The following is a 26,480-nucleotide window of genomic DNA, read 5'->3' on the forward strand; positions in this document are numbered from 1 at the left end:
AAATTGGACGGAATTTGGTACAGTATCCCTCAGAGGGCATCAAGCAACTTTTTCAATCAATGACAAGCCGAATAACTGCTTGCATAAGGGCCAAATATGTACCCACGCAGTACTAAAAATGTTCAAATGTGTGGAATTGCTAAGGGATCAAACTGCTAAGGTCATCGGTATCTAGACTTACACACTACTTAAACTAACTTATACTAACAAGGAAACCTCCCCATCGCACCCCCCTCAGATTTAGTTATAAATTGACACAGTGGATAGGCCTTGAAAAACTGAACACAGATCAATCGAGAAAACAGGAAGAAGTTGTGTGGAACTATGAAAAAATAAGCAAAATATACAAACTGAGTAGTCCATGTGCAAAATAGGCAACATAAAGGAGAATATTAGCTGATGAGCGCCATGGTCTCGTGGTTAGAGTGAGCAACTGCGGAACGAAAGGTCCTTGGTTCCAGTCCTCCCTCGAGTGAAAATTTTACTTTCTTTATTTTCGCAAAGTTACGATCTGTCCGTTCATTCATTGACGTCTCTGTTCACTGTAATAAGTTTAGTGTCTGTGTTTTGCGACCGCACCGCAAAACCGTACGATTAGTAGACGAAAGGACGTTCCTCTCCTATAGGAACCGAAAACATTTGATCGCAAGGTCATAGGTCAACCGATTCCTCCACAGGAAAACACGTCTGATATATTCTTTACGACACTGGTGACGGCATGTGCGTCACATGACAGGAATATGTTGTCGACCCACCTAACTTGCACACTTGACGAATGGGTAAAAAGATTCTTCTACCTTTCCCGATTTAGGTTTTCTTGTGGATGTGATAATCACTCCCAAAAAAGTGATGAAAACATAAGAGCTTGTCACATAAACTGCATCAAATGAATGCAACAGTTTCAGAGTCGCACAGTTTTCCCTGTGCTCTGTCAAAACATGTTTTTTACGTTTTCAAATGTTTCCGTGCGTAGACCGTCAAATTCTGTGTATGTCCAAGCAAATCTGAACATGTCCTGGAATTTTTGAGAGCGAAGTTGATTATGTGAGAGTGCCTAAACTTTGATAATTATCTGAAAATAAAAAATTAAAATTTTCACCCGAGAGAAAATTTGAACCAAGCACCTGTCGTTCCACAGCTGCTCACGCTAACCACGGGACCACGGCGCTCGTAAGCCAACGCTCTCCTTGATGTTGCCTACCTTGCGCATGGACTACTCAGTTTGTATATTTTGCTTATTTTTTTCATGGTTCCACACAACTTCTTCCTGTTTTCTCAATTGATTTGTGTTCAGTTTTTCAAGGCCTATCCCTGTGCCAACTTATAACTAAATCTGAGGGGGGTGCGATGGGGAGGTTCCCTTGTAAGAACAACACTCACACACATGCCCGAGGGAGGACTCGAACCTCCGGCGGGAGGGGCCGCATCCAGTACTAACTTGCTCAATTTGAGAAGCTCTTTCTCTTGAATAAATCATCCAATTTTTCTGAAACGGTTTGGCTGTACATGTACATCACAACTACGGATTTCCGTCCCTTTCAGAGAATTCCTTCGTGGTGGGTCTTAGAGCGTATTTCATGATGTAGTAAAAAAATGTTGATGTCACATACTTCTGTGTCAATAAAATTAAGACAAACGTAAGTCTGGTGAGCAGTGGTGCGCCTTTTCTGGCACACCAGCTCTTTGGCACGTCACTATCGATTACCCGGCTGTACTACGATCTTTGCCCCTGTTGTGATCTGGGGGCTGTTCAGCCGTCGCGGCAGTTGGCGTCGGACTCGCTACGAGGCGCAAGGACGCGCTCGCGGGGACGAAGGAGGAAAACACGCGGGCTCGGCCAGCAGCGGCGCGGCCGGTCTACCTTGCAAGACGGGCGCGAGTTTGTGGGGGACCTGCCTGATGTCCGGGCGCTGTTCGTCGCCTTGCCTTGGTGCCTGATTTCTCGGAGAGACCCATCCCTCGAGACCATCTCGAACAACGCTCTCCATCGAAGGTAAAACTCATTTTGGTGCCTTCGTTTCGCTGAACGATTGCGTTGTAGTGAGAGCACTTGTTGGTTGGTTGCCCTAACGTACGTGTTGCTGAAGTAAGAGCAGCTGGTAAGGTGTGTGAAATGGTTCAAAGTGCTCTGAGCACTATGCGACTTTACTTATGAGGTCATCAGTCACCTAGAACTTAGAACTAATTAAACCTAACTAACCTAAGGACATCACACACATCCATGCCCGAGGCAGGATTCGAACCTGCGACCGTAGCGGTCGCTCAGCTCCGGACTGTAGCGCCTAGAACCGCACGGCCACTCCGGCCGGCAAGGTGTGTGACCACATGGATAACAGCAATCACTATGAGGTGCATTCATGTTCTAAAGCCTCCGATTTTTTTTCTCCGGACTGGAAAGAGATAGAAACATGCGCATTGTTTTAAAATGACGCCGCGTTCATTGTCAATACGTCCCAGAGATGGCAGCACCGTACGGCAGATGGAATTTTCCCGCCAGTGGCGAGAATGAGAACTGTTTTAAATACTTAAAATGGCGACGTTTTCCTTACTTGAACAGCGTGCCATCATTCGTTTTCTGAATTTGCGTGGTGTGAAACCAACTGAAATTCATCGACAGTTGAAGGAGACATGTGGTGATAGAGTTATGGATGTGTCGAAAGTGCGTTCGTGGGTGCGACAGTTTAATGAAAGCAGAACATCGTGTGACAACAAACCGAAACAACCTCGGGCTCGCACAAGCCGGTCTGACGACATGATTGAGAAAGTGGAGAGAATTGTTTTGGGGGATCGCCGAATGACTGTTGAACAGATCGCTTCCAGAGTTGGCATTTCTGTGGGTTCTGTGCACACAATCCTGCATGACGACCTGAAAATGCGAAAAGTGTCATCCAGGTGGGTGCCACGAATGCTGAAGGACGACCACATGGCTGCCCGTGTGGCATGTTGCCAAGCAGTCTTGACGCGCAGCGACAGCATGAATGGGACTTTATTTTCGTGGGTTGTGACAATGGATGAGACATTGATGCCATTTTTCAATCCAGAAACAAAGCGCCAGTCAGCTCAATGGAAGTACACTGATTCACCGCTACCAAAAAAAAATTCGGCTAACCGCCTGTGCTGAAAAAATGATGGTGTCCATGTTCTGGGACAGCGAGGGCGTAATCCTTACCCATTGCGTTCCAAAGGGCACTACGGTAACAGGTGCATCCTACGAAAATGTTTTGAAGAACAAATTCCTTCCTGCACTGCAACAAAAACGTCCGGGAAGGGCTGCGCGTGTGCTGTTTCACCAAGACAACGCACCCGCACATCGAGCTAACGTTACGCAACAGTTTCTTCGTGATAACAACTTTGAAGTGATTCCTCATGCTCCCTACTCACCTGACCTGGCTCCTAGTAACTTTTGGCTTTTTCCAACAATGAAAGACACTCTCCGTGGCCGCACATTCACCAGCCCTGCTGCTATTGCCTCAGCGATTTTCCAGTGGTCAAAACAGACTCCTAAAGAAGCCTTCGCCGCTGCCATGGAATCATGGCGTCAGCGTTGTGAAAAATGTGTACGTCTGCAGGGCGATTACGTCGAGAAGTAACGCCAGTTTCATCGATTTCGGGTTAGTAGTTAATTAGAAAAAAAAATCGGAGGCCCTAGAACTTGAATGCACCTCGTACTTCCTTTGAAAAATCAATGTTCTCAAATGAAGTAGTAAGGTATTGAAGATATTAGATCATAGTCTAGATGTAATTTTATGCATACCATGCTTACACATTTGGCAGCTACATTGCAGACCTATGCAACCAAATGTCTCTGTCATAGTAAGCCTCCAATCCCTGTAAAGGCTTGTCACTGCCTCTCACCAAAGCAACAGACAACCATGAATTGCCTGTGACTACTTCATTTGTAGTACAAGAAAACGTAATCTTACAGCCAACAAATGTAATAGGCCCAGCTAATATCTCAGTTTGAGATGTTGCATTCGGTGTCTCCTCAAAACTCAAAACAGTCTTGTAAACAGGCATTCTACTCCTCCTAGAGTATCTCCTGCGGCGGTACGGCATGGCTGTGTGCTGCGTGCTGCTGCCTGCAGTCGACTGACGCAGAAACAGGAAGCGCGCCCAGACCCCAGCGCTGCTTATCACCGGCCGGATGTTGCGCAACCCATTCACTGCTACGGAGTTTTTGCCCGACGCGGCCCTAGTAATACTAGGGGCCGCGTCTCGCAGCAGCCTCGCTCAGCGGCTAAGTCCCCTTCAAGGTCAACCGCCTATAAGGCGGCGCACACAGCCATATAGGCAGTACAAGAAAAGGTAATCATACAGCCAACAAATGTTATTGGCCCAGCTAATATCTCCTGTTGAGACGTTGGGTTTGGTGTCTCGTCAAAACTTAAAACAGTCTTGTAAACAGGCATTCTGCTCCTCCTAGAGTATCTCCTACGGCGGTACGGCATGGCTGTGTGCTGCGTGCTGCTGCCTGCAGTCGACTGACGCAGAAACACGAAGCGCGCCCAGACCCCAGCGCTGCTTATCAACGGCCGGATATTGCGCAACCCATTCACTGCTACGGAGTTTTTGCCCGACGCGGCCCTAGTAATACTAGGGGCCGCGTCTCGCCGCAGCCTCGCTCAGCGGCTAAGTCCCCTTCAAGGTCAACCGCCTATAAGGCGGCGCACACAGCCTTATAGGCGGTTGACCTTGAAGGGGACTTAGCCGCTGAGCGAGGCTGCTGCGACCTTACCAGGTTGGATTAATAGAAGAGATAGACATGATCCAGCGAAAAGCAGCGCGATTCGTCATGGGGACATTTAGTCAGCGCGAGAGCGTTACGGAGATGCTGAACAAGCTCCAGTGGCGGACACTTCAAGAAAGGCGTTACGCAATACGGAGAGGTTTATTATCGAAATTACGAGAGAGCACATTCCGGGAAGAGATGGGCAACATATTACTACCGCCCACATATATCTCGCGTAATGATCACAACGAAAAGATCCGAGAAATTAGAGCAAATACGGAGACTTACAAGCAGTCGTTCTTCCCACGCACAATTCGTGAATGGAACAGGGAAGGGGGGATCAGATAGTGGTACAATAAGTACCCTCCGCCACACACCGTAAGGTGGCTCGCGGAGTATAGATGTAGATGTAGATGTAGATTAAAGTGCACAAAACCTAGTAGCGTTGTGAAGGTGTGCGTTTGAATAACGTGATATTATCTTGAAATTTTTTCCATTTCATCTCTGTACACATTGTCGGCCTTAATCATATGTGGAAATATCGTTTGGCAAACTATGATAGTGTGAAAGTCTGATGCTATATTTTCAGCATTGGATCTGTGTACAGTTCTTAGTTTAAATGTTTTACAGTATTGATACTGCTGTAAAACTTGTCACTTCTATTGAAAGCATTTATTGGTTCTTCGTTTATATTGTTGTTTATTGATCTCTTACCTTGTATTAATTTATGTTTGCTTGGTGTTTGCCGTGTTTTCTGCGGTCTGTTTGTGTTCCACTTTTCTGCGTGTTGGGGTTTCGCTTCGGTTCACAGAAGCTGTGACGTGCTGTCTAATGGGAAGTGACTCCAGGTTGGGCCCCGGCGTTTAGGTGTTGTTTGGACGGCTGGTCTGCTGCTTCCGGCATTTTAAGTTAAGTCACCTTCTGCCCAGGGCAGCCTTCGTCACTGCCCTTTTGGTAGACATTTCAAAAAAAGGCGTGGTTTTAGTTTGCTTGTGAATCAATTGTATGAACTGTTGTGCTCCTTGTGTTATTTTTTGGGTTCGTAACGAACTGGTGTGCCTTGTAAGTCAATTTCATATTGCTGATTACTGCCACAAAAAAACCATCTGTGCCACCTTTAAAATCACCTTCAGATTATAGTTTGTTTCTTAAGTATTGAAATCTCCGTGTTCCATCTTTTAAGTCACTTGTGATTGTATATTTGATATTGTCTTAAATACGGCCACGTGTGGATTTCCTCTTACCTGTTTTATAAAAGCTTGTCATCCTGGCATTTGCTTTAAGCAATTTAGGGAAATCGTGGAAAACATCTAACTTAGATGGCCAGACGCAGGTTTGAACCGTCCTACTTGCAAATGCGAGTCCGCCACTGTGCTAGCCCACTCTGCCTCTCTATCATCTTGCCAAGTTTCCACTGTGTCGGAGAGCGAATTACGTCGTGATCGACTTGTTAATTATAGTGGGATTAATTTGTGACAGTGAAAACGTTGCAGAACGTCGGGGGGAAAGGCACTGTCAACTACTGTTCTTTAAGAAGTTTTACTATCTTTGACCCGAAAAAAGCGTGTTTTTGAGAATTTTTCTCGGGATGTCATAGATATCAATGTCAAATTTGGTCGAAATGTTTATTGATATTTCCTCTACAAACTGGAATTTTTTCGACTGAAAATGTCGAAGAACAAAGGCGGAAGTGCCGTCGGAACGAAACAAAATTTCGATGTAGACCTCCACGCGCGGTATGTCAGAGGTCAGCCGGCTCGTCTGAAACCAAAATTGAGTTGACGTTAGCGAAGTATGTAAGATTCTTTAGGAGTTGTACCTCGCTTAAGTTATTTGGACCATATGAGACAAAATGGCGGCCATCTGAAAAAATAGGGTTTTTTCATAGATTTTTCGACTTCGTAGGCCAAGTAAAAATATTTTTAGTTGATGGAACGAAAAAAAGTGGTACAACTCTGACAATTTAGTTACCTTCGTCGGAAACAAAGAATCATGCCAATCGGTTCAGTAGATTTGAAGTTAATAGACCACGCGATAAAAAAAAGCGTCATTCCGATAAAAACGCGTTTGACTATATATAAATGCAATATTATGCAACGTACGTTCAATCTACTATTGCGGGTCCATAAACTAGTCGTTCCTCTCCCTCACAGAGGGCGTTCTTCTCGATCTGGGCCATCCTGCGCTGCTCCAAAGCCGCTCGTACGGCCGGTGACAAGCGGTTTTCGGCCCCTTGAAACCGGTGGTCGTCCGAATGCTTGGCGAACTGCGCCGAATAGAATACCAGTGTGACGTCCATTGTCATGGTCTTCAGAACTGCTGAATACCCTTCGTTGAAAATGCTCACTGCCAGAAAAGTCGCAATCTCCACAGTCTTCGCCCCAGAATGCAAATGCTTGGGGGTTAACTTCCAAGCACACGCGTTCAAACTTTCATTTGAATTTTTTGTGTTTCCTCCCAACCACCGGTACAATAACTCGCCCTCCGAAAGAAAAAACTGGTGCGTGGAAAAGGCCGATTTCAGGCAGGTGCATTTTTGTTCAACCGCGAATAACAAACATTTCTGTCTCGTATTTGGAAAAACTTTCAGTGGTGAATTCTAAACACTTTTATGGAAAAAAAAATGTAATTTTAAAAATTCGATTTTTTGAACCAAAAGATAGTAAACCTCCTCTTAAGTGACCCCACTGATTGTAAAGGTGCATCATGATGATGTACGTCACTTTCTGGAAGAGCAGCTCAACTCACGGTGGCGGCGGCGCGCAGCACGTGCCCCTCCAGGTCCCACCTAGGATTGCGGCCTCCGCGCAGCCGCAGATCCTGCACAACAGAGGCGGGCAGGCTGTGGAGCGGCAGCGCGGGGTGCGGGCGGTACACGGACACCTGCCGCAGCTCGCCGCCCGCGTCGTTCGTCACCCACGTGACCTCACTGTCCATCCGCAGCGGCAGGGCCTCCTCGGGCTGTCTCGCACTCACCACCAGCCAGCGGGCGGAGATCCCCAGCAGGCCAGCCGATGCGCTCTGAAAGTCACGCGTCACCCTTCAGCACAGGCGTGGTACAGTGCCCAATCCCGCACGTCTAGGCACTGGTTGCAGTCTGAGGCGCAGGTAGGGTGGAAGGGGTGGTGGAAGTGGGGGGGGGGGGGACCTCTGTTGGTCGTCCGGTTGGTCCTCTCACCGGGCGACGTGTATCTGGTCGTCAATCGCTTATGGGTTCTCTGTGTGATTCGTCCTTGTTATTGCACAGCGAATGCTTTTAGGATTGTTAGTTCTTGTAGAAGTGTTTTCGTGGAACTGTGCCTAGCTTGTGTGATGTTGTTGTTGTGGTCTTCAGTCCTGAGACTGGTTTGATGCAGCTCTCCATGCTACTCTATCCTGTGCAAGCTTCATCTCCCAGTACCTACTGCAACCTACATCCTTCTGAACCTGCTTAGTGTATTCATCTCTTGGTCTCCCCCTACGATTTTTACCCTCCACGCTGCCCTCCAATACTAAATTGGTGATCCCTTGATGACTCAGAACATGTCCTACCAAACGATCCCTTCTTCTGGTCAAGTTGTGCCACAAACTCCTCTTCTCCCCAATCCTATTCAGTACCTCCTCATTAGTTATGTGATCTACCCATCTTCAGCATTCTTCTGTAGCACCACATTTCGAAAGCTTCTATTCTCTTCTTGTCCAAACTATTTACCGTCCATGTTTCACTTCCATACATGGCTACACTCCATACAAATACTTTCAGAAAAGACTTCCTGACACTTAAATCTATACTCGATGTTAACAAATTTCTCTTCTTTAGAAACGCTCTCCTTGCCATTGCCAGTCTACATTTTATATCCTCTCTACTTCGACAATCATCAGTTATTTTGCTCCCCAAGTAGCAAAACTCCTTTACTACTTTAAGTGCCTCATTTCCTAATCTAATTCCATCAGCATCACCCGACTTAATTAGACTACATTCCATTATCCTCGTTTTGCTTTTGTTGATGTTCATCTTATATCCTCCTTTCAAGACACTGTCCATTCCATTCAACTGCTCTTCCAAGTCCTTTGCTGTCTATGACAGAATTACAATGTCATCGGCGAACCTCAAAGTTTTTAATTCTTCTCCATGGATTTTAATACCTACTCCGAATTTTTCTTTTGTTTCCTTTACTGCTTGCTCAATATACATAACATCGGGGAGAGGCTACAACCCTGTCTTACTTCCTTCCCAACCACTGCTTCCGTTTCATGTCCCTCGACTCTTATAACTGCCATCTGGTTGCTGTACAAATTGTAAATAGCCTTTCGCTCCCTGTATTTTACCCCAGCCACCTTTAGAATTTGAAAGAGAGTATTCCAGTCAACATTGTCAAAAGCTTTCTCTAAGTCTACAAATGCTAGAAACGTAGGTTTACCTTTCCTTAATCTTCCTTCTAAGATAGGTCGTAAGGTCAGTATTGCCTCACGTGTTCCAGTATTTCTACGGAATCCAAACTGATCTTCCCCGAGGTCGGCTTCTACTAGTTTTTCCATTCGTCTGTAAAGAATTCGTGTTAGTATTTTGCAGCTGTGGCTTATTAAACTGATTGTTCGGTAATTCTCACATCTGTCAACACCTGCTTTCTTTGGGATTGGAATTATTATATTCTTCTTGAAGTCTGAAGGTATTTCGCCTGTTTCATACATCTTGCTTGTGTGATACTGAGCAGTTATTTTAATGCTGTCTGCGTACTGCAGTAAACAGTCGGTCGGTTGGGACAGAGCAGCGAAGAAGTCTCCTCGGCGAGGTTATTAGCATATTGTTCCGCAGCGTGTTTTTCCTCGCCGTGTTGATGCTGTTCGGTACCGCGTGTAGTTAGACACCCTCTGGTGTTCATATTTTTGAATGGTTACTGTGCCTTGGCTGTTTTTAGATGCCAATTTTGAAAACGTACTGCTGCCGTTATCTTCGTCCTCGGCTGATATTTTCCGTTGTGATGCCGTTGATCGGCGGAAGGGAATTGATTAGGTTGTTGGTCGGTCCTTCAGCCGTCCCTGGGTCGGGTTGCCATATCAGTTTACTTAATATTATTCTTGGCTTCTTAGCGCTCATAACCTTACGTTAGTTACCTCCTCAGGTCTACCCTTGGAAAACTTGTAAGCACCATTGTTCTGTTGCTTTGAGATTGTGATTTTTATCTCAAGTGGCCTTCAGCCACCTATTAATTTAGTTTAATTTCAAAATAAGGCTTTCAGCCGTCTTAAGTTAAAACTTTGAAGATTCTTGTTTGAACTAATTTTTTTTAAGAAAAAGGGGAATTTTGCTCTATTGCAAATCCTTATTATCCAGGCCTTAATCCGTGAGTTGTTCTATATTCAGTAGGCCTTTAGCCTCAGTTCTTCTGTGTCCAATGTGTGGCCTTTAGCCGAGTATTTAAGTAAGATTTTCTATTTTAAATAAGGCCTTCAGCCGCGTGTATTCCTTAAGGCAATTGTAATAACTTGTGTTCGGGCTTTCAGTCGTATTGTTTTGAATCCTTTTAAAGGCATGTGTGATTAAGTGTTTTTAGGAAAATAAAGTTTGTGTGTTTTGTTAAACTGACAGTAACAGGTTTTGGCCCCTTTCCACAACTATAACCTGATCCGCTCTGTCCTGCGATACCAGAATTCAGCTATGAAAAATAAGTCACAGCGTATCTTCACAAAATCACTGTATCTATTTAAAATAGTCACGCCTGAATCAGTACACACAGCTGAAATCGTTTTAAAAGTGTTTCGAAACAGTCACTGTGGCCCTTTTTTTGGAACAGCATGTAGTACATCGGCACAACTTTCTTGAATGTCCTTAACTGTGTCACAACGGTGTGCTTTCATTGCTAACTTCAATTTGGGAACAACCAGGAGTCGACTGGGTCCAATTCCGGCTAATACAGTGGGAGCGGTTCATTTGCTGGTCAGAAACTCGCGCACCATCTTCGCCTGGTGGGCTGAGGCATTGTCGTGGAGGAAGGACCAGGAATCTGCCTCTCCGTATTCGGGTGTAATTCGACATATTCTTACCTATAAACTATGGAAGACGCCGAGGTATTACACGGAATTAACGGCCTGCCCTTCTGGTATAAATTACTTGTGAGTAACTTCTTTGGATTCGAAGAAAGTTGTATAGTTTTGTCATCACATGAATCCTCGGAAAGCGCACTTTCTTTGGTATCGGCTACTGTTGGCTCAACCACGTTGCCCAGTGCCGTCGTGTAAGAGGCTCATATTAGAAAGACCATGTTTCGCCGCCAATTAAAATTGATTTCGTGAAATCAGTATCGCTTTGGGCTGCCTGTAACAGGTCTTTGCAGTGTTGAAACCCGCCATGTTTTAATCACCTGGAAGTGTATGCGGCACAAACCATGTACAGGCGTCCCCTTTGTCCAAATCCACAGTTAAATTCTGTGAACAATTGTTTTCTGTATTCCTGAGAGTTCCTTGATGAATTGTGCAGTAACACATGTATCTGACGCAATAATTCCGGTGAATTTTACACATTTTCGTAAGTGCGACTCGATCGCGGCTTTGATGCTTGTGGCGGGTCGTTAATGTCCTCCTTGCAGTAATGAATTATAGCTATGTAGTACTAAAGTATCGACTGCACAACGACCAGCGCCAAGAAGGTGCTGACACGCGCTCCAGTGGTAAGACCGAGCAGCGCCACACCACCAGGAATTCATAGCTCAGCGCCCCCTGTCAACGGTGACTTAACCAGATGCCTATGGCTGGTCGGTCCCCGTTTGGTCGCAGACTTCGAGAGCATCAGTACTGTGTAATAGGAGGCAGATACTTGGTCTGTTTTATGCGAGTAGTAATACTGAAAATTACTTGCATGCAGGAGACGCAGGAAGTCATGTTTATTTTCTTTTTAGAAATAGTGTTCTGTTAATTAGGAAGCTTGCAACTTTTTTCCTTCCTTGTCGGTGATGACTCCTGCAGTAGTCGACACAACACCATACCACAGAAACACATTTGAAGGACGTAAATAACCACTGATATAAAGGCTCTGCGTAATATCAAACTTTTCAGTTTAAAACAAAACTAGTTGTCTCGCTGCTTCACCGCCATTTTTCGACTAGTACCCGATACATATTGTTACGTTCGCGGCCAAGACGCCTGCCGCACTGATGCTAGCGCTTTGACCTTCTACACGACTGTTGTTGAAACATCAAGGATCGTAATGCGGCAACTCGCCATTGCAGTTCGGGATTACAGACAAGCATGCCTAACGGAAATGGGCACAGTACGTACACAACGTAATGAGAGCACCGTAACATCCGGCCGCAGTGGCCGAGCGGTTCTAGGCGCTTCAGTCTGGAACCGCGCGACAGCTATGGTCGCAGGTTCGAATCCTGCCTCGGGTATGGATGTGTGTGATGTCCTTAGGTTAGATTTAAGTAGTTCTAAGTTCTAGGGTACTGATGACCTCAGATGTTAAGAGCTATTTGAACCCTTTCAACCAAGCAGCTAATTTTATGAATGTCCAACTGTACTCATTTAAATTGTGGTGTCACCGCCAGACACCACACTTGCTAGGTGGTAGCCTTTAAATCGGCCGCGGTCCGTTAGTATACGTCGGACCCGCGTGTCGCCACTGTCAGTGATTGCAGACCGAGCGCCGCCGCCACACGGCAGGTTTAGAGAGACTTCCTAGCACTCGCCCCAGTTGTACAGCCGACTTTGCTAGCAATGGTTCACTGACAAATTACGCTCTCATTTGACGAGACGATAGTTAGCATAGCCTTCAGCTACGTCATTTGCTACGACCTAGCAAGGTGCCATTATCATTTGTTGTTTATCTTGGGATGCATGTACAGTCAGACCGATGTTCACCAATTACGGATTAAAGTTAAGTATTTCACCATCTGCGTCCGTTTTTCTAAGTTCTAATTTCCTTGTCATTTTCCAGACCTCACGCCAGCCTGAGTGAACTTAAACGCGTGCCTTTCGGCTTCCTCCAAACCCCGTGAATTGGCTCCTGCCAATTCACAACATAAATCTTGCACTATAATTCGCCAATCAATTTGTACGGGTGTGGCCTGAGAGTTCCGAACCGTCTTAATTATGTATGTAGGTAATAATAATGACTTCAGCCGAAATTTGCATGAAAATGCTGTGAGACGACGCTGGTATTTGGATGCACTTTTAATAACTGTACTTGTGTCATGAGCATACTTTTATTTTTCCAACAAATCGTGATTCGTGATTGAGAATGTTGATGTAATACAATGTATCTAATGAACAATTTTATATGACTGCCTTTGAAAACGTCGGAAAGTCAAAATGCTTGGTAAGGTTATTGGAGGAACAAAATTATGGTCAAAACATAAGAAAAGGTATTAAAAATGATTTCGTGTGGTTCAGTGACCTGATGCAAATCTTTCAACTTGACGCCACTTAGACTACTTGTGTGTCCCAGACCTACGACAGATATTCACCCTCTGAAAGAGGACATACAGTCTGACGTGGAAGACGAAACACTTGTCGTTTCTGGCGACACCTCATATCGCGGATAGGTGAAGGTCAGGTTAAAATGGAGAGCGAAAAATCCGCGGTCCCACTGAGATTCCATCCCGCCACCTTTTGGTTTCTAGACACGTGTTCATCGCTTTTTCCCATGTCTTTCTTCTACGTTTTTACGTCAGTGGTTCTCTGCGAATGTCACCTGACGTCTTTTAAATTTCGTCGATTAGAGCTTCTCACATTTGTATTGCATAGGGGAACCTCTAGAGCACCAAGCCCGACATGTTAAGTAGATCTATACAGGTTGTTAGCGGTACAAGGGGCAGATGGTTTTACGTCGGTGCACTGAACAACATTACTTCACTATTTACTTCATTTGCAGACTGTTATAGCAATGCGTTTTTAGGTTGGTTAGTACCTGCAAGTACATGTGGCAAGAGAAAGCCATTGGTGCCTAGTTTCCCAAGGCCAGTAGATCAGGTGTTGCGCTTGGACGTGGGGACGCAAAACGGTTGGTCTATACTGACAGGGGTACTCCTCTTAGTGGTTCAATTACGGCCATGCAGAAACGATCAGGTAGTAAATTATGTGACACGTTTGTGGGAAGAGTGTTAGCACAGAAAATGAAACTAACAGAGTTATGTGAATATACATTAAGATGCCAATGATTACAATATCTGCACTTACACCCCTAACGCCCTTCAGGTTCTGATAAGTGAGTTTGCAAGTATCAAAATATGTGGCATAAATAGCCATACCTTTTGTTTGTAGAGACTGAGGCACACATATTTCACACTGCCAAGGGCCCTTTGATCTTAGTTTGTGACAAATTTCCACTTGACACCTCTATCCATTCCTAACAAAAAGTAACTATACCGGAGAACTCATTGTGTAAACAGTCACTACTCCATCTCTGATAGCTTTCTAGTAACTATTGCCTATATTCTCCTCCATAAAACAAAACAGGACAAAAGTTCAGAGTGAAAAGGCAAATACATAATGCAGTAAAAACCAGACTTCCAATTTCCACAGAAATAAATGTAATTTATTTATTTATTTATTCAGGAATAAACGAAACGACTCACCGAAAGGCAGAAGACCTGCGTCCTCAATAGATACACAAACAAAAGGTACAGTTAGCTTTCGGAATACGCTTCCTTTTTCAAGCTTGTAGGAAAAACATGCACACGCCTGTTACCCAACACTGGGCGCAGTCGACTGAGCAAAATTTAAGGAGACTGGCATGTGTGTTACTGAGTGTGTGTGCGTTTGTGTACAGATTTTTCCTACAAGCTTGAAAAAGAAGTGTATTCCGAAAGCTAGCGAATCTCTGTACCTTTTGTTTGTGTAATTATGAACGACGCAGCGCTTCGGCCTTTCGGTGCGTCGTCTCCTGTATTCCTGGACAATTCGTAATTCTCAGTCAGAACTTTCAGCACATTATCATTTATTTTACTCACTTAAACCTCACCATATTAGTCTCTTTTGTCGAAAATCGCTTCCAACCAGACAATGGCAAATTCGAATATGAGGCCTATGCCTACCGAGCACGTGCTTACATACTAAATCGCAACCCTCGCCCACAACGCCGGAAAATAACGTCAAACTCCACGCTCGCGCGTGGGAACTCACTTTCAAATTCCGGTAGGCCTTTGTACCAGCAGAATGTTTTCAATGACTGACTCACTTTAGACTTCATGCACATACGCTCTACCCTTAAAATTTCACCTCCAGCTCACCCGGTCCACAACTTGATTCCTAAACCCCCCAACAGCCTCAAACTGACTGCTCAATTTCCCGAGCTCCAATCACGAAAATTCTTGCTACATCTAGACCTTTCAGCCAATCAGTTTAACGATCACAGTGCTATCAGTTTCAGTGGAAGTTACACGATCATACTAATAAAAGCTGTTTCCTGCCAGGGCTTTCCAAGAGTTTACTTCGAATAGGTGCTGGGAAAAATCATCCATCATTGGAAACTCACCAGCAATCATGCGAACGTAGTAGACTCCAAACCAAAACGTACTTACAAGGATTACAGATAGATTATACCGTCGTCTCCAGGCATGACAAATTTCCTTTTCTGCAGATCCTGGAAACTGGGCCCCATGTCTAAAACAGCTGCAATAAACCTCTGGTTCTTCCAGTAACGATGTCACATAGGGACCTAGTGAACTGCGAAGTCTTCGTTTCTGAAGTTCATGGCTTAATCAGCTATGAATATGTCAAGGAATTCTTTATTAGCCAATGCTTTAGATGTTGGAACTGAATAAGGTTTGTGAACGTGAGTATTTGGAGAAAAGAACTGGACCGAAGGAAACCTATAAACTATTACTTAAAAAATAAGATTATTGCCAATGTGTAACTAAATCTTACAATTTACTTTAAACACAGAAAAAGGAAAAATACTGGATACAATGGGAAATACAGGATATATGTGTTTGGTTTAAATACAAATGGGGACTGATCACACGTTGTTGTGTTTTGTGAGATGATGGTTTGAAGGGTGTTTACTACATTAGACATGTGAAAAAAACTGTTTATAAGCCACCATTCACATATGCATCTGAAAAAAAATTACGTGAAATAAATAATAAAATTAAAATCGCCAAATGCTCTTGGTTACTGTGAGGAGTGATACACACATTCTATTTAATAGACCTGTTATACCTTCTACGTTTTCTGGTAATCAATCATGATACTGTTGTGATATATAGCAATACACATTGGTTTACATGATACTTTGCACACAGACGGAGACTCAGAAGATAAGTAGACATTTTCGATATTCTACATAATTTACATTGCATTAGAAATAGTCACAGATCTTACAGTAGAGTTACCGAAATGCTGTATCATTAAATATGCACACAGGATGTAACTGTTTTGTTGAAGTGAAACATGAACTGTCTATATTCGCCGGCCGAAGTGGCCGTGCGGTTAAAGGCGCTACAGTCTGGAACCGCAAGACCGCTACGGTCGCAGGTTCGAATCCTGCCTCGGGCATGGATGTTTGTGATGTCCTTAGGTTAGTTCGGTTTAACTAGTTCTAAGTTCTAGGGGACTAATAACCTCAGCAGTTGAGTCCCATAGTGCTCAGAGCCATTTGAACCATTTTTTTTGTCTATATTCAGGCAGAGGAAAACTAATTAGGTCTACTCTAAACATGATACAACAGAATTTTAGCACTGCCACTGAAGAAACTGAACAACATTAAAAAACCATGAGTTCAGTGCCAAAATATTGGATTTGCAGAAAAGAGTCTACACAATATCCCCATTTCACGATGTAGACAGTATCCTGCAGGGTCAGAAAACATCGTCTTTTAGTCCCTGCAGAGTAAAGAAATTGGACCCCTACTATACAACTCCACATTATCTCTTAAGAAGTGAGAATGGCACACCATGTCGAATCCAATTACAGCATATCAGCAAGAGACAACATTTACACTCCACTAACCTAATGACAATGCGAGGTAGAAGCAGGATATATTCTATAGAAAATATTTTATTCTGTTACCATACAAACCATCTGTAACATAACTGTCATAATTTGTTGCCTGCAACCATACGTCAGAATCCTCTACAATTCTCTCTTTAGTGTTATTGCATTGATGAACAGATGCACTTGGAAAATCCTGTATACTGAGTAAGTAATTGGAATTTGTAACATAAACATAAGAGGGAGATGATAACACATGTGTATTTTAAGAGAAATAATTCGAAATTGTCAGATTACATAGCGAATGCATTGAATAAGCTGTGAAATAAGATTATACTAAAATATAGCTGGAGAGATGAGACCACAAATCTATACTTTAGTACAGGAATGATGAAACATTCAAAGTTCTACATCAAATTACATATTACATCGACTGAACAGACTGTGTAAACACTAGTTGTCAAGATTTCGCCACAATATAGGGGGAGATGTCCTCACATTACTATACTTTAACAACCACACGACACTAAACTTTCTCCTGCATATTTTGTAAAAATATGCGACAGAACAAAAATTGTTCAAATGTTTGTGTGAACTCTTATGGGACTTCACTGCTAAGGTCATCAGTCCCTAAGCTTACACACTACTTAAGCTAAATTATCCTAGGGACAAACACACACACACACACACACACACACACACACACACCCATGCCAGAGGGAGGACTCGAAACACCGCTGGGACCAGCGCCCAAGACCGCTCGGCTAGTTCCGCGCGGCTGAACCTGATTTTGGCAAGCTACTAGGGTAGGAGAATTATGCACTAAAAATTATTTCTAGTTGGATTACTCCTATAGACAGAAATAGCTGTTGTGAAAGTTAAAAACATTTAGGTATGGATGAGATCTTAAATCGGTATTTTCTTTCAATGCCCATCCCACATTAATGCTTTCTTGCTGCTACTTGATTAATTCAAGCCTCTTCAAAGCTGATTCACTAAGTATGAAATAATATTAACCTACAGTCATTACAGTAAAAATTCAATGGGATGTCTATAAAGACTTGTATCTGATGAGTGTAGATATGTTGCCTATACATTATCGCCTTTCTACACATTATTTTCTCAGAGACAATTTATCATATACAGGGTGAGTCACCTAACATTACCGCTGGATATATTTCGTAAACCACATCAAATACTGACTCACAGATTCCACAGACCGAACGTGAGGAGAGGGTCTAGTGTAATTGGTTAATACAAACCATAAAAAAAATGCACGGAAGTATGTTTTTTAACACAAACCTACGTTTTTTTTAAATGGAACCCTGTTAGTTTTGTTAGAACATCTGAACATATAAACATACGTAATCAGTGCCGTTTGTTGCATTGTAAAATGTTAATTACATCCGGAGATATTGTAACCTAAAGTTGACGCTTGAGTACCACTCCTCCGCTGTTCGATCGTGTGTATCGGAGAGCACCGAATTACGTAGGGATCCAAAGGGAACGGTGATGGACCTTCGGTACAGAAGAGACTGGAACAGCACATTACGTCCACATGCTAACACCTTTTTATTTGTCTTTTTCACTGACACACGTGTACATTACCACGAGGGGTGAGGTACACATACACACGTGGTTTCCGTTTTCAATTACGGAGTGGAATAGTGTCCCGACATGTCAGGCAAATGTGGTGGCCATCATTTGCTGCACACAATTGCAATCTCTGGCGTAATGAATGTCGTACACGCCGCAGTACATCTGGTGTAATGTCGCCGCAGGCTGCCACAATACGTTGTTTCATATCCTCTGGGGTTGTAGGCACATCACGGTACACATTCTCCTTTAACGTACCCCACAGAAAGAAGTCCAGAGGTGTAAGATCAGGAGAACGGGCTGGCCAATTTACGCGTCCTCCACGTCCTATGAAACGCCCGTCGAACATCCTGTCAAGGGTCAGCCTAGTGTTAATTGCGGAATGTGCAGGTGCACCATCATGATACCACATACGTCGACGCGTTTCCAGTGGGACATTTTCGAGCAACGTTGGCAAATCATTCTGTAGAAACGCGATGTATGTTGCAGCTGTTTGGGCCCCTGCAGTGAAGTGAGGACCAATGAGGCGGTCGCCAATGATTCCGCACCATACATTTACAGTCCACGGTCGCTGTCGCTCTACCTGTCTGAGCCAGCGAGGATTGTCCACGGACCAGTAATGCATGTTCCGTAGATTCACTGCCCTGTGGTTTGTGGAACCCGCTTCATCGGTAAACAGGTAGCACTGCAACACATTCTCTGTTAATGCCCATTGACAGAATTGCACTCGATGATTAAAGTCATCACCATGTAATTGCTGATGTAGCGACACATGAAACGGGTGAAAGCGGTGACGATGCAGTATGCGCATGACACTGCTTTGACTCAGTCCACCGGCTCTCGCAACGTCCCGTGTACTCATGTGTGGGTTCATGGCAACAGCAGCTAACACACCGACTGCACCCGCTTCTCCCGTGACGGGCCTGTTACGGACCCGTTTGCGTGCTACGACCATACCTGTTCCATACAGTTGGCGGTAGATGTTTTCCAATGTGCGGCACGTTGGATGCTCTCTGTCCGGGTAACGTTCTGCATACACCCTGCAGGCTTCAGCTGCATTTCGTCGACACTCGCCATAGATGAGTATCATCTCCGGCTTTTCAGAGTTTGAAAACACCATGGTCACAGTTCCTACAACACTACACTATCACAGACGTCTGGTAACACGGTGTACTACAGTTGGTCTGTGTGCGGAGACGAATGCAGAATAACAATAGCAGCAAGCGCTACATGCGGACACTGAAAGAGCTAGACCAAACCACAACAGTGCACTACAGCCACACTCGTAAACACGGTCGTCATCGTAAACATGTCCCTGCAGATGCTGCTCGCCGACCGTGGCCCGTGTTTGTTACAACACGCAACTGAACGTCGGAGGTTTCAAGCGTCAACTTCAGGTTACAATATCTCCGAATGTAATTAACATTTTACAATGCAACAAACGGCACTGATTACGTATTTGTTTAAATGTTCAGATGTGCTAACAAAACTAACGTGGTTTCATTTAAAAAAACGTGGTTTGTGTTAAAAAACATACTTCCGTGCATTTTTGTATGGTTTGTATTAAACAATTACACTAGCCCCTCTCCTCACGTTCGGTCTGTGGAATCGGTTCGTCAGTATTTGATGTGGTTTACGAAATACATCCAGCGGTAACGTTAGGTGACTCACCCTGTATAGAATATTAGGGGTATAAACGCAGATACCTCTATTGTTGCCGGCCGAAGTGGCCGTGCGGTTAAAGGCGCTGCAGTCTGGAACCGCGAGACCGCTACGGTCGCAGGTTCGAATCCTGCCTCGGGCATGGATGTTTGTGATGTCCTTAGGTTAGTTAGGTTTAACTAGTTCTAAGTTCTAGGGGACTAATGACCTCAGCAGTTGAGTCCCATAGTGCTCAGAGCCATTTGAGCCATTTTTGAACCATCTATTGTTGACTGAGAACAATGTACTAAACAGTGAAACATGGATATTTACTTCTACAGACTAATAGCTATTATGAGTAGTATTTTTTGGGTTGGTTAGTACCTCCAAGTAGTTGTGGGACGTGAAAGCCATTAATGTTAATCTTTCAAACGCAGCAGTTAAGATATTGAGGTGTGAACACAAGGAAGCAAAATTTTTAATCTACACAGACTGGCTTAGACCCCTTCACGGCACAGTTAAGAGAAGAAACGCAAACGCATTGAAGTGGGTACAACACCAATAATCACAATCTTTGTACCTACAACCCTGAAATCCTATACTCCAGTACCCTGCAGCTAGATCAATATGCAGGAGAAGTGTTGTCTCACAGAGATAGATTTGTAGAATTTACCATGCAGATAATAGTTAAACATACAACAAATTTCCTTCTTTAATGGTACATAGCTGTCCTTTACAAATTTTGCCAAACATTAATCTTAGTTCACGATAAAGGATGACAGCCAAAACAGTTGCAGGATAAAGATTTATTAAAATTCCTGATCAAGGTTTCGGTATATATAAATATACCTTCATCAAAAGTAAAAAATCTAAAGTTTAATCATGCAATGGAGATTAATAAAACAATTGTGCCAATGGCGTCGTCAATAATTAATCTCCATTGCATGATGTAATTTTAGATTTTTTACTTCTGATGAAGGTAATTGATGTATACCGAAACCTTGGGCAAGAATTTTAATAAATCTTTATCCTGCAACTGTTTGGGCTGTCATCCTTTATCGTGAAGAATTTCAACATTTGCTGTTTAAGCCATGCTTAAAATCTTGAAATTAATCTTAGTTCTACCCATATACCCGTATCATAGTGACTAACCTAGTGTGTCTTCCAGCATTAACAGTTGGTTGTCATTAACTTGTTTTCTACTTTGGTTGTTCTATGCGCGGGGGGGGGGGGGGGGGAGGGGGAGGGCGGGGCGGCTTTAATGACCACTAGTGGTGGCAGCTCACACTTAAAAGACCCTGAGGATAACACCACTAAATTTCCTATTTCAGCAGGTGTTTTTGTGTGTAAAGTAACACTACACTTACAAAAATACACATGTTGGTTGTCTCAAAATGTGTGGTTATAGATCTTTGCATCCAAAAATAAAAATGTCTGTTATGTATCAAAATACGTATTATTTTGGGTATAAAACAAATATTTATCACTACTGTTGTAACTTAATTGCTCTATAGTAGTAAAAAATAAACATGGTTTACATATTGGCACTGCTGGTATAACATACAAGCTATGCAGTGCTTGTTGATGGGCTTAGTTGGGTTTTTGTATGACAATTGCTATTGATTCTGAATACAGCTATTCTCAGGATTTCACAGTTTAACTCAGAACACTTTTATGCATCCCTCATGATGTAATAATGTGTAGTTTCGTCTCATATACAAAAGTAGTAGAAAAATATAGTAATATGCATGTTTGAAAATTAAACACATGTTGTAACATTTCCAAACCATATTACGTTTTTTACTCTCGTACATACAATGGTATTAACACATGGTTCCTGTTCTTTCATCACAACTGTACTGTTCACCATGTAGAAACATTTAGCAAGTACTTGTCTCTATACATACTAAAATCAGCATGTATATGATCATTTCACATGCAGCTATACAGTCATCCACCTAAATGTCTACTAAAACTTTTGTCACATTATATATTCTACCAAGTGTTTGAACATCTTTTTAAAACTTCTACTTAACTAATTAATTCTGTGGTAAAACAAACTGCATCATGTACACTATTTACGTTCATAACACTTTGCTTTTTTAAATATATGCTATGTGTACCAGAACGAGATTTTGACTCTGCAGCGGAGTGTGCGCTGATATGAAACTTCGTGGCAGATTAAAATTGTGTGCAGGCCCGAGACTCGAACTCCAGACCTTTACCTTTCGCGGGTAAGTGCTCTACCAACTGAGCTACCCAAGCACAACTCACGCCCCGTCCTCACAGCTTTACTTTTGCCAGGACCTCGTCTCCTACCTTCCAAACTTAACAGAAGCCCTCCTGCAAACCTTATCTGATTTTTCGTACAATCTTTGTATAGAAACACCATAATCTGGGGAAAGCTTTATGGAGAATGCAAGGGGGAGCATCTGTGTTTTCATTCCACATGATGCTTCACTCAGAACTTGACAGCAATAGAGGCTCCAACCTGCCATTATTTAACTAGACTTTTTTCCATCTTTGGAACGAAATGTAAATATTGGGTGCATTTATGTTATAGATTTTTTCTACCATAAGTCAGTGTTCTTTTTACATAGTGTATATCTTGAGTGGCAGACACTCTCCATATTACTGTCTACTGCAAGTATCCAGAGATTTTTGATCAGGCAGTATATGCCTAGTGTAGATCACAAGTGTACAAGCATCTAATACGGGAGCAAGTTCGTGTATGTCCACTACCCAAGTGGCAAGATATGCACCTAGTTGTAAAATGATATCAGAGTAAGACATATTGAGGACTCCATACTTGAATATCAGGAATGAGGGTCAAACAGTAGAAGCATCTCCACCATACGCCATAATATGGCATGTGGGTATTACACATTCGATTTTTGGTGCAGTCTTCGCATAGACAGCAGAACCACGTTAAAAAGCCTTATGGAGCCTACATACAATACTATCTATTGGAAACAATGGAGGGAGCTCAAATGGGGGAGGTAAATTGGTCATGTCATTCTCTAAGGCTCTATCAGTTCTACCTGTAAGCATCCTGTAGCATGCAGCAATACTGTGTAAGAGGAATGACAGGCAAAATATCGGCAGTCTCTTTTAGTAAGTATTTCCTGCACCTGCGGTGTATGTGACAATAAAACAGTTTTTGGTTAACCCATCCATGCGATCTAAATACTGTCATATAGGATAATCACGTTTCACTGGATCTTTGTATGTATAGATTCTATCTAGAAATTTATAATTACTACAAACTTAAATAATGGAAGTTAGCATACATTTCACAAATGACTAGAAGATACACTTTATTCTGAATGGAAATAATGACACCCGTGTTACACATCTGATCTCATTTGATACGTAACTTTCTAAGACAGATTATTGGTATGGGATGTTAATATCCAAGGTTTCGTGGTAATAGGAATCTGCAACAGAAGCCATGGGCTTTAATGTAGAAGCTAGATGTCAGAAGGGATACAAAATCACATATCTATACCACAATTAATGAATGATAAAACATTGTAGAATCATTGTAACATATTATATTTAGCAGAGAACTATGATATACCAAAAAAGTATGTGGTTGTTGCAGTTCCTATGTGGTAACTGTGCAGATGTTTCATACTTTTTAAGTTTGGGATCAAAGTATGTGGAACCCTATACAGGAAAACATTGATAGGTATAGTATGCCAAGGTGATGGAGTGTTAATGATGTCTCATCCCTGGGAATATCCCATAGGGTTAAGAGGACAGCAAGTTAACACAAGTGCACTGCCCAAGTGGTAGGAGGTACGTGCTGTCTGTAGCCAAAAACTGAAATAAAAATCTATAACGTTATTAGAACTGAAAAGTCTCTCTCTGTGCCTGTGCTTAAAAAACAAGTCAGTACTGAAGTCACGAGACCTCTAGTTATAATATCTAAACTTGGAAGGAACTGCTATGGATGTTACTGTGTTTGAATGAAGTGTAGACATAGCACCCATCCCCTTTATGCACCCAAAGACCATGATAAGACAAGGGGACTCTGGGGAACATTGCACCACAAGATACAGTGGTGGGGCCAGACACTATCTAAGGCTTGAAGAAATATCTCACCTGCTCTTGGTTTGGAATGAGGTGCTTTGTGTTCATTCAGATGTGCTCCCCACCTTGTTATTGAAGTCATTCCACACTGGATCTCTAAATCGACCAGATGCAGCAGTGGGTGGCAGGCACTTTCACCCCATGTGATTTAGCGCATTAACATGTGGTGATGGCGTTTGACCTGAGGTAGGAGCATCTGTTGACACTGGGTTGGTAGAGCAGTAGGGGTCCTGAATGGTATTTGCTTAGATAAATGAAATTTCCTATCCCACTCTCTCCTACAACATGCACACAGTTGCTTGATACTAAAAGTATTGTTAATATCAAAGGTTTCGTGGTCATAGGAATCTGCAACAGAAGCCATGGGCTTCAATGTAAACGCTAGATGTCAGATGGATATTTACGATTATCTATGTGTGCCCTTGGATGACAACTTTAAAAGTGGTACTGATAACGTAATCTAATGCGAGCAGAAGCTTCTTGCAGTTGTTACATTTTTTAAAAAGATACTGAATCATGTTTGACAATGCTAGAAAGTAATCATACACTGAAGTATGTCAGTAATTGTTTTTATAAACAAACTATCTCGCATTTCATGTCTTTTATACTTAGCACAACGCTGAACATTCCTAAATAAACAACCCAGGTTATTTCACTTGGAGTTTCTTAATTTCCAATCATTTTTCTGCTGGCTATGTCCACTTCAATGTCATGCTGTCAGATTTACCATGGACAGCCACGATTGATTGTGTTGGTCATAAATTATACTGATAAAGATAAATGTGACATACATAAAGATGCAGCCATCTTGTATAATAAATCTGAGCATTAAGTGTCCTAAATACAAGGAATATAGAAACCATGCAGGCTGTGCTTCAGATGCCTCAGCCAGTAGAACAGCCCACCACTTTATATGTAATGCAATTGGCCTAAATGGAAGGGTGTATGGGAGGGGGGGGGGGGACTATCTGAGACACCACTATCTCTGTCCCACTACTGAAGAACAGGTTACAGTTGAGTATTTAATTGGTTTTAAGAGTAAACAACAACATTACTGAGTATTAGGACTGCACTGTGGTAATACCAGATGACGGTAGTGTCATGCACACAAGGTATAAAAGCGCAGTGCCTTGGCGGAGCATAATTTGTATTCAGGAAATTCATGTAAAAAGGCTTCTAACATGATTATGGCTGCACAACAGGAATTAACAGATGTTGAACATGTAGTAGCAGTTGAAGCTAGATGCAGGGGACATTCCACTTTGGAAATCGCTAGGGAATTCAGTATTCCAAAGTCCACAGCATCAAGAGCGTGCCGAGAATACCAATTTTCAGATACTACCTCTCACTACAGACAACGCAGTGGCCAACGGACTTCATTTAACAACCAAGAGCAGCAGCGTTTGAGTAGAGTTGTCAGTGATTACAGACAAGCAGAACTGCGTGAAATAAACATAGAAATCAGTGTTAGACGTACGACGACTATATCCGTTAGCACAGTACGGCGAAATCTGGCTTTAATAGGCTATGGCATCAGACGACCAACACAGGTGTCTTTGCTGACAGCAAGACAATGTCTGCCGCAATTCTGCTGGGCTCGTGACCACATCAGTTGGACCCTAGATGACTGGAAAACCGTGGCCTGGTCAGATGAGTCTCGATTTCAGTTCATAAGAGCTATTAGTAGGGTTCCAGTGTGGTGCAGACCCAACGAAGCCATGGACGCAGGTCGTCAACAAGGCCCATTGCAAGCTGGTGATGGCTGTTTTTACAAGGAATACACTGGATCCTCTGGTCCAACTGAACCGATCATTGACATAAATGGTTGTGTTGGGACACTTGGAGACCATTTGCAGCCATTCATGTACTTTAGCTCGCAATTGCTTTGAAGAATATTGTAGAAAGTTCGATCGAATGATTGTGGCACCCAGATCGCATAAATCCCATCGAACTTACATGGGACACAATCGAAAGGTTAGTCTGTGAACAAATTCGTGCACTGTCAACACGTTCGCAATTATGAATGTGTATGGACGCAGTATGGCTCCATATTTCCGCAGAAGATTTCCAACGACATGTAGAGTTCATGCCACGTCGAGTCGCTGCGCTACTCCGGGCAGGAGGTGGTCTGAAACGATATTAGATGTCCCACGGCTTTTTGTGACATCAGTGTATGCTTCAAACCGTTTCTTTAGCGGTCTACTCAATAAGCGGACTCGTACGGGGGCAGTTCAATAAGTAATGCAACACATTTTTTTCTCGGCCAATTTTGGTTGAAAAAACCGGAAATTTCTTGAGGAATATTTTCAAACATTCCCGCTTCGTCTCGTATAGTTTCATTGACTTCCGACAGGTGGCAGCGCTGTACGGAGCTGTTAAAATGGCGTCTGTAACGGATGTGCGTTGCAAACAACGGGCAGTGATCGAGTTTCTTTTGGCGGAAAACCAGGGCATCTCAGATATTCATAGGCGCTTGCAGAATATCTACGGTGATCTGGCAGTGGACAAAAGC

General features: G+C 43.1%; 1 protein-coding gene across 1 annotated transcript in view; it reads right to left on the minus strand.

Moving 5' to 3' along the window:
* The window catches only part of LOC126233522 (glutamate receptor ionotropic, delta-2-like), a 198,045-nt gene extending 174,029 nt beyond the window's left edge, over window positions 1–24,016 (minus strand). The window contains exons 1-2 of the mRNA XM_049942869.1: window positions 23,981–24,016; window positions 7,478–7,750 (exon numbers count right to left, since the gene is read on the minus strand). Coding sequence (XP_049798826.1) covers window positions 7,478–7,750; window positions 23,981–24,016 — 309 coding nt within the window. The remainder of the gene's footprint in view (window positions 1–7,477; window positions 7,751–23,980) is intronic.
* Between the last annotated feature and the right edge of the window lie 2,464 nt (window positions 24,017–26,480).

Source organism: Schistocerca nitens, chromosome 1 (assembly GCF_023898315.1).
Source record: "Schistocerca nitens isolate TAMUIC-IGC-003100 chromosome 1, iqSchNite1.1, whole genome shotgun sequence".
Classification (NCBI taxonomy): domain Eukaryota; kingdom Metazoa; phylum Arthropoda; class Insecta; order Orthoptera; family Acrididae; genus Schistocerca; species Schistocerca nitens.